This window comes from Carlito syrichta, unplaced genomic scaffold, assembly GCF_000164805.1.
Source record: "Carlito syrichta isolate Samal-C Ts95f unplaced genomic scaffold, Tarsius_syrichta-2.0.1 Scaffold93672, whole genome shotgun sequence".
Taxonomy (NCBI): Eukaryota; Metazoa; Chordata; class Mammalia; order Primates; family Tarsiidae; genus Carlito; species Carlito syrichta.
The window spans coordinates 446,841-455,071 of NW_007037768.1; the positions used below are offsets into that span (position 1 = coordinate 446,841).

The 8,231-nt window shown below is 39.3% G+C and overlaps 1 protein-coding gene across 1 annotated transcript; it reads right to left on the reverse strand.

The window, feature by feature from the left end:
* Positions 1-6,196: 6,196 nt before the first annotated feature.
* Positions 6,197-7,846, reverse strand: CUNH12orf71 (chromosome unknown C12orf71 homolog). The gene is made up of 3 exons (XM_021713879.1): positions 7,328-7,846; positions 6,623-6,830; positions 6,197-6,240 (listed from the first exon to the last, which is right to left on the reverse strand). The coding sequence occupies exons 1-3, from the start codon at positions 7,844-7,846 to the stop codon at positions 6,197-6,199; spliced, it is 771 nt and encodes a 256-aa protein (XP_021569554.1).
* Between the last annotated feature and the right edge of the window lie 385 nt (positions 7,847-8,231).

The following is an 8,231-nucleotide window of genomic DNA, read 5'->3' on the forward strand; positions in this document are numbered from 1 at the left end:
TAGTACTGTTAGTATTGCAGTTTGTAAATGCAGAAACGATACAGAGAGGTTAAGTAACGTCTCCAGATCCATAGCAAATAAGTGGTGGACTGGGATTTGAAGCCAGGAAGTCTTATTTAAGAACTTGAGTTTTCAACCTGGGATTGGTGAATAGGACTCCGAGTTTTTGAGTTTTTCAAGATTTGCAAAGTACTTAGCATATATCAATATGTGCCTCAGTTTAAGAGATCGATAGCTTTAGTCATAGAGTGCTAAAAAATGTTAATAAAGACTATATAGTAGAGCACTGATTTTCACTCTTAAAACTCCCCCAGAATGGGCAATACATTATATGATTAATTTATTTCTTTTTATTAAATTGGAAGAAGCAGAACAATCTAACACTGCTCAAAATCAAACAAAGTATCGAAACAGTTTGCAGAAATTATTAGTATTTAAGTGTCAGGCTACTCCTGGTTTGTGAGAAACAAAATGTACAAGAGGTTCTTTTGAAGGTAGACATGAAATATTCAGGCCTTGAATTGTGATCATTAAAAGGACAGAGGACCTACCTCTCCATTAAGCAAAACTTCTTCTTCTTTTTTTTTTTTTTTTTTGTGAGAAAGCAGGATTTATTGAGAGGATAGAGAAGCTCCCACAATGGGAGGGGACCCGAAGGGGTTGCCCAAATTATTCTTTTAATCTCAGCAAAAGCGAAATAAACTCCTGAAATCTTACATGTTTTAGAAAAATGTCTAGATGTCAGTGTGCTTTTAGCTGGCCCAATTTGCCTTTTTACAGTTAAGACTCGAAGGATAGATATTTACCAATACTTGAGACTGAAAAGTCCTTGCAGCCAGTTGTGAATCCAAAAGCAGGTGCCAGGATGAATGAATGAACCCAGATTAAAATATTGTCCAGTTTGACTGGGTACAGTGGTTCACACCTGCCAAAGCAGGAGGATTGCTTGAATCCAGGAGTTCAAGACCAGCCTGAACAACATAGCAAGACCTTGTCTCCGCAAAAAACAAACAAAAAACCCCCAGATGTGGTGGCATGCACCTGTAGTCCCAGCTACTTGAGAGGCTGAGGCAAAAGGCTCACCTGAGCCTAGGAGGTAGAAGCTGCGGTGAGCTGTGATCATGTTTCTGTACCTCCAGCCTAAGCAAGAGTGAGACCCTGACTCAAGATATATATTATATATATAATGTATATATAATATATATACACATATAAATATATGTGCATATATATAACCCAGTTTATATCACTTGAGAAATCAAATTATCTAAATTTTGTTTAAACATTTGAATGTGTTAAATATGTATATCTCTAAGATATTGCAATCACAGAAGTGTAGAAAATATAATACTTTATTAGCCTAGCTCTGGATTCCCTACTTACTGGAGTTTTTCTTCATATTTTCCCCACTTTTGCTTTCTTATTTTCTCTATATTTTTTTCCTGAAGCATTTGAAAGTCAATTACAGATATTATGGCACGTCATCCTTAACTTAATCCGAACTTTCCTAAGAACCAAGGACATTGTCTTACCTAGTCATAATATTATTATACCCAATAAATACTCAATCAAATCATCTTACACAATCCATACTCACATTTTCCCAACTGTCACAAAAACACCCTCTGCTATAATTTTGTTTTGCTTTTTTGGCTTGGAACAAAGAGTAAATAAAAAATCTTGCATAACAAGTTTCATGCCATTAACATGTTTGAAAAGTTCAAACAGTTGTCTTGTGGAATGTCCTTCATCTGACTGTTGGTGTCCTCATGATTAGATTCAGGTAAAACATTTTAAAAAGTATACACTGCTTCTCTTCAGAAGGTCCATGGTGTTGGCTAGGCTAAGTTTAATCCCTTGGCTAAGTTAGCATTCTCTAAACCTCTCCATTGTGAAGGTGCCTGAACTCCTTGATAATTACAAGTCATCTATGCGGAGTAATTCTTAGAGACCATGTGTGTGACCTGCTGCCTGACAGTCATTCTCCCTGTGGTTTCAGCATCCATTTTGATCCTTATGTGAATCAGTTATGAAGTTGGTGGTTGCAATATGGTACTAACTGGGTTTCTGAAGTCACTTTACGGAGGAAAGTTCTCCTTTCTGTCTCCATGGCCTGCTTGCAGAAAATTTAGGCCCTAAAGACCAAGAGGAAACTGGTTGATGAAAGTGAAACTTGAAAACAATGACCAAACTTATTTTAACTATTAAGATGTTTGAAATGTTTTCCTTTGTGAGTGGGTATAGAGGAAAGCCCTACCCTAGAAAGAGAGAGAACTCTATCTTGGAGATTTATACTTAAAATAATAAATCTTTCTTGATGCCATTCTGATTTCCTTCTGGACTGAGAGAAATCAACAATAATGAGATGAATTTCCTTTCAACAGTCACAATCTGAAAACATAGGATATACCCTCCATTTGAAAATGCCTGAGAGTCGTTTATTATGAAGCATACTATAATAAAATTAAATGGGCATTAAAACCATGGAATTCCTTTGAAAGGTGGGATAAAACAGAAATTGTTTTTTTAGTGGGACTTCTTGATTTAGGCTAATAATCCTTTTGGGAATTTATCCAAAAGCTTTTGTACTTTGCTCCTGACTGGCTCACTCAGGGAGTGTTATCTGATAGGGATCTTATTTCGCTTCTGAAAGCAAAGCGTTGTTCTGTTTGTTTGAGGTATTAGGGGGTAGCAGGAAAAGATTGACTTCAGGCAATGCAATATAAAACCCACCCATTTCTCTTGAAATTGGAGATTGTCCTGCATGCTATGTAAGTTCTCCCACTTGCAGGTCTTGATGGGAAGTCATTTTTTGAAGCAACTAATTGCTCCTTCTAAGTAAACAAAACTGTTCTTTATTATTGGGGTAAGGACCTTAATAATCTCTAGGAATTCATGTATAATTTACTTCATTTTTCTTTTCATTGTTTTGTAAGAGAATTTTAGACACTTTTGTTGTGGCCAGTTAGACTTGAACCCATGCATCCTCTTGAGTCATGCATACGCACATTCTGTTATTTGTCTGGAAAAAGGTTTTGCCCCTGTGCTGGTATGGTTCAATCACACACTTTTTAAAAATTATCTTATTGGGATTCTACTAAACAAGAAATTGGTATGGCATGGGTGTTCTGTAATGTATTTACATTAGCCTATCTTAGTTCTGTGATTGGAGACAGCTGAATGTCCCCTACATTTGCTTGATAAATTATCATGTTGTATTCTGGTTTATATTATGATGGTGTTATGAATTCTAGAATATGAATGTTTTAAGTTAATATCTGGCCAATTCAAGCAGCTGAACCTCATAGGCTTCAAGGTTCAAGTCACTTGAAGGAAGCATTATAGTTTTCAGTTATGAGATAATGGTTCCTAAAATTTATTGGCTCATTAGATTAGCATGTCGCTGGCAATTACAATAATTCTATGAGAGACCTGAGGTTATAGGAGACCTAGTATCTTTCAAATGCCACGTCTAGTTTGCTCAGTCCTTTTAACACATGCAAACTCCTTTAGCCTCATCTGCTGATCCATGTATATGGTACAAAGTAGAGGACCTGGTCATAGTTTGACATGCAGCGAATAGCTTCATAACATATTTGACACTGTAATGAATGAATGAGAAGGTACTGAAATATTTCCCATTTTTAAATACTTTGTCTTTGCTTTCCGATATGTAGGCATGACACAATCCCAAAGGGCATAAAAATCTTACTTTGTTATAAAGGCTTGCAAAGTACATTGCTTGAATTTTAGGGACAGGTTCATACCTGTCAGGTTTATACAGTGCTGAAACATAAACACAAATATGTCAGAAGTCTTACTAAAGAACAGAACATATTATTCATTGTGGACAGTCTTTTAAAGTAGTTTATTTTGGTTGAGTTTTTTTTTTAAAGAACTTAATTACTAGAGATTTAAAATAACAAAACTCCAGTTGCAAATCCCTTGAGGTTGGTAGATATCATCTTTCTCTTAGGCCTATCATAGTGTCTAGTCTAAGGCATCAGTAAGGCTCCATGCATATTTGTTGAATTCAAAATTTCAAATTAGTTTCTAATTTAAGAATAAACCTATTTAATAATTTAATAGGTTTCTCAGTCTGTATGTGACCCACCACATTTGACTTCCTACTGATGGCTATTTTCTCGTTATTCTGTACTAGACACTGTGTTAGGATTTTACAATAAAAAGAAAATATTACCTAGTGCTTGCCCTGGAGAGCTCAGACTGTAGGTTAATATATATATAGAGAGAGAGAGAAAAAGAGAGAGAGAAAGAGAGAGAGAGAGAGAGATCGCCGAAAAGTACAGGTCACAGTGTGAGGGTGGCAGAATGGGAACTAGGGAACAGTTTAAAGAAGGACATAGTCAGCTTTACCTGGAGGGATCAGTATTGCCACATAGTAACCCTATAGTGGGGTCTTTAGGAACAAGTTCCTCAGGCGATCAGGGAATGGAGAAGGAAATCCCTGTGGTTTTGTGTGTTGGCCCCATGAGTAGCAATTGTGTCCTCTTGGGGGAGTTTAGTGAGTCTAGGTTAAAAGAAGGTTTGGGAGAAGAAAAAGGCAAGGAATTGTGGGTGTTACTAAATATGGTGGGCCAAGTTTGAAAAGGAGGTATATGGGTTGAATATGGAGGGAAGTGGATAGAAATCAGAAAACAGGTGTGATGATGAGATTCAAAGTCTTGGTGAAGTCAAAGAACAAGCAAAGGTGTTCAGGTGAACTAGTGGAATGGGTGAGTGTTTTCAGGTGGACAAAGTGAGAAGTCTAGTGTGACCTTGAACATATATTGCCAAGAGGACCCTGTTTTCTTACCTCATCCCTCCCACTGTACTGTCTTTCCTGGATCGTATTCACCACACTGTCTCATATGTGTTGCTAACCAGCAAGATCTCCACACCAATGTATCCAGCAACTAAAAGTCCTCTAACCTTAAACTAACCTTATTTGTAACTTAAGGAACCTCCTATAAGAAACCTTTTAAAATCAATGCCCCCCCCATACTGAATGGATACCCATAACCCTTTATGGTCATATACTTACATACTTGCATCCAAAGATTGAGTCCTTTTTTTTTTTTGTAAGCTAGAAAAGTATCTGGCACTTCTGTGTACTAAATATTTGTAGAAGGAAGGCAGGGGATAAGGAAATTGAAATTGAGGAAGGGAAGTAATTTGAAACTGAAAAGCTTTATGCTTCTCCATAGGAACTCTGAGGGTCACCCAGGATGGTAGTAAAAGCTGATGCGGGGGACAGTTGAGTGATTCTGTGGGTGAATGAGAAGAATGGCAGTGATACCGGGGAGAGGAGTTGCTAACAATAACAAGGCAAGGTGAAACAAGAAGACCAAGGATAACTTTCATCAAAAAAGGTGAGATTTAGAGGACAGTTCAGTGACAGTTGCAAAGGAATTTCAGAGAGCACAGTGGAATGGGTTGGGAGAAGACTTGGTTAAGTTAAAATCTGCTGAAAACCCCTGACGTTTGGTAAATAGTGCTCTGTGTGGGAAATATTTCAATGAGAATGACCTCAGACTCTTATTCTTGGATATCCCTTGAATCAAGTCTTCTGGGAAGTTCCTCAGGAGAATAAGTAGCAATGACAACAATTATCAAGTGCTTGCTTTATCTCATTAATTCTCACATCAACCCCATGAGGTATGTAGTATTATCTCCCCTAGCTTATAAATGAGAAAAGCTAGGCTTAGAACAGTTAATTGTACTCCCAATCCTCTTAAATGGGCCACTTTTGCAGCCAAGGCAACACATGCTAGAACTAGATTGGTCCCCTGGGAAAATCAGAACCTCTGTCTGAGCTCCCAATTGAAATTAGCTTCCCCAGTGACTAAAAACCCACTGCTGTCCGGGCTCAGTTTCTCAGGTCTGTAAATCTCAGCACTTTGGGAGGCAGAGACAGGAGGATCTCTTAAGCCCAGGAGTTTGAGACCAACCTGGGCAACATAGTGAGACCTTGTCTCTACAAAAAAAAGAAGAAAAATTAGTCAGGTGTGGTGGCACATGCCTGTAGTCCCAGCTACTCAGGAAGCTAACACAAGAGGATTCCTTGAGCCTAGGATTTGGAGGTTATGGTGAGCATGATCATGCACTTCAGCCTGGGTGATAGAGTGAGACCCCAAGTTAAACAAACAAGCAAAAAACACTGCCACTTGCTCAAGCCCTGAAAGTTCAACCAAAATCATTCTGCCACGGTAGGAATCTGATGGGTTGTACTGCTGACTGCTGAAAACGGGAATTTGAATTATCGATAAAATAAGTTAAGATACATAAAATGAATAGGGTAAAATACAATAAGAAGTGGGAGAGGAGAGAAATAGAATTTCTTCAGTTTAAGAAGTATAATACTACTTAAAATTTCCTGAAAATAAATGTCAATCTTCTAGACAACATATATACTTTCAACCTGAGTTTAGATGCTGTTCTGGAAGAGGAAGGCTTGAATAACAAGAATAGTGTTTTTTGTTTATTAGGAAGAAATAAACTCGTGGGGATTGTGAAACAAGGACTACCAAAAAGTTTAAAAATCTGGTACTATAGGGCGTCCTTAATTAGAGGGTTTGTTGAGGTTGGACTCTCTTGCATCTGCAAATTGCTGCTGACTGACGTGGGCTCTTGGTGGCCTTTGAGGGATGCTTTCTCCCCGATAGAGAGGAGAAGACCCGCTGGCTCAGCCATCTGAAGATCAGACCCAAGTTCAGACAGGACCGGGCTTGTGTATTGGAAGGAGGGTCCTCCTTATCTGACTGTTCTGGTGAGATTGAGTCGGTCTCTATGGTACTTGTCCTTTGGCAGTCAGTTGCCTGTCTTATCATCTGCCAAGAAAATGAAAGATGAATTAGACATTCATCATCTCTATAGAAGTGGAGTTCAGTATTTACTAATTTTTAGAACTCAAGCCCTTTTACCAAAAATAGCCCAAAGTTTCAATACTCCTGGATACTTAAACACTTAAACTGGTTTTCGTGTAATTGTTAGCCCTTCTCTTTGTTTCCTGCCTTCCTTTTCCCTCAGTGCTCCTCAGAATTTTCCCTACATTTCCACCCTGACTCCTTTCCTTGTGATCTGTCTCCCACTGCTAGTCATATCCAACTTCCTGGAGCCCAGGCCTACTTCATAGCAGGTCTTAAGGGTCTGTGTGTCTAACCTGGCTCCCCCAACCCCCACTATCCCTTGCTCTCCTGAGTGACGTTTCTGTGCCCGTGTTCCTTAAGCCTTAGAGGATTCTGTAGGAACTGAGCGACATCTTCATTTTCTGGTGACTCTTGCATTTAGGCAAGTCTTGATGAGTATCATGTTTTTGATGACTTACCTGAACCGTATCTGGAGGGGAGCTGCTGGACAGCTGGAAATCTTTCTCCCGAGTAGACTTAGGGAACTCAGAGTCATCATCTTTTTCATTTTCTAGAAATGTCTCAAGCATTTGCATAAGGCCATTCAGTTTGCTGACAGTCAGTTTTGTCTTCTCTTTTGGGAACTTGTCTATCCACTCGCCTCTGTTTAAATCGTGATCAGTTATTGAGTCTGCACTGTTAGAACCCATGTCAACATCCCAGGCCAGGGGGATGCTTAGTTTGCAAACTGGCCTTAACTTCTCCTGAATTTGGTCTCGTCTCTTCATGAATCTCCCTTTACCCTCGGTCCTCCATGTCCCTTGGCGAGGAGGAAAGATGTGCGTTATAGAAACCTTGGGAGATGAGTCTCCACAGGAGGTTGTGTCCTCACAGATGATGTTATGCTCACAAGGGAAATAGCCCACAGAGAGGCTCAGGTTGGATTTTGATTTGGGAATGTAATCCTCTATGTCACTGCCAGAGGATGGGTGTGCCATGGAGTTCAAGGGCTCAAATCCCTGGTCTCCCTTGACCCAGGAAGCTTCAAAAGAAAAAAAAAATAGATAAGCTTGAGTAGAAGAAGAGAATCATGGTACTTAAGCAATAACATTATTAATTTCTTTCCCTATTCAGAACTATCCCATTTAGACAGAAGTTAATCTTATTTTTGCAATCTCCCAATGATGGGCAGAATAGGTAGCCCTCTTCCTTTAAAAACTTTTTTCAAGCCGGGCTTGGTGGCTCAGCCTGTAATCCCACGCCTTTGGGAGGCTGAGGTGAGTGGATTGCCTGAGCCCACGGGTTTCGAGACCCGCCTGGGCAGAGAGACCTCATCTCTACAATAAATCAAAAATTAGCCGGGCGTGGTAGCATGCACCTGTT

Excerpts from the sequence above, each read along its gene's own strand:
- CUNH12orf71 (XM_021713879.1), bottom strand. The coding sequence starts at position 7,846 with ATGGCACACCCATCCTCTGGCAGTGACATAGAGGATTACATTCCCAAA. Across the intron at positions 6,831-7,327 it reads CCCCTCCAGATACGGTTCAG|ATGATAAGACAGGCAACTGA; the intron begins GTAAGTCATCAA and ends TTTTCTTGGCAG. Across the intron at positions 6,241-6,622 it reads AAAGGCCACCAAGAGCCCAC|CAGTCAGCAGTACAACCCAT; the intron begins GTCAGTCAGCAG and ends TCCCGTTTTCAG.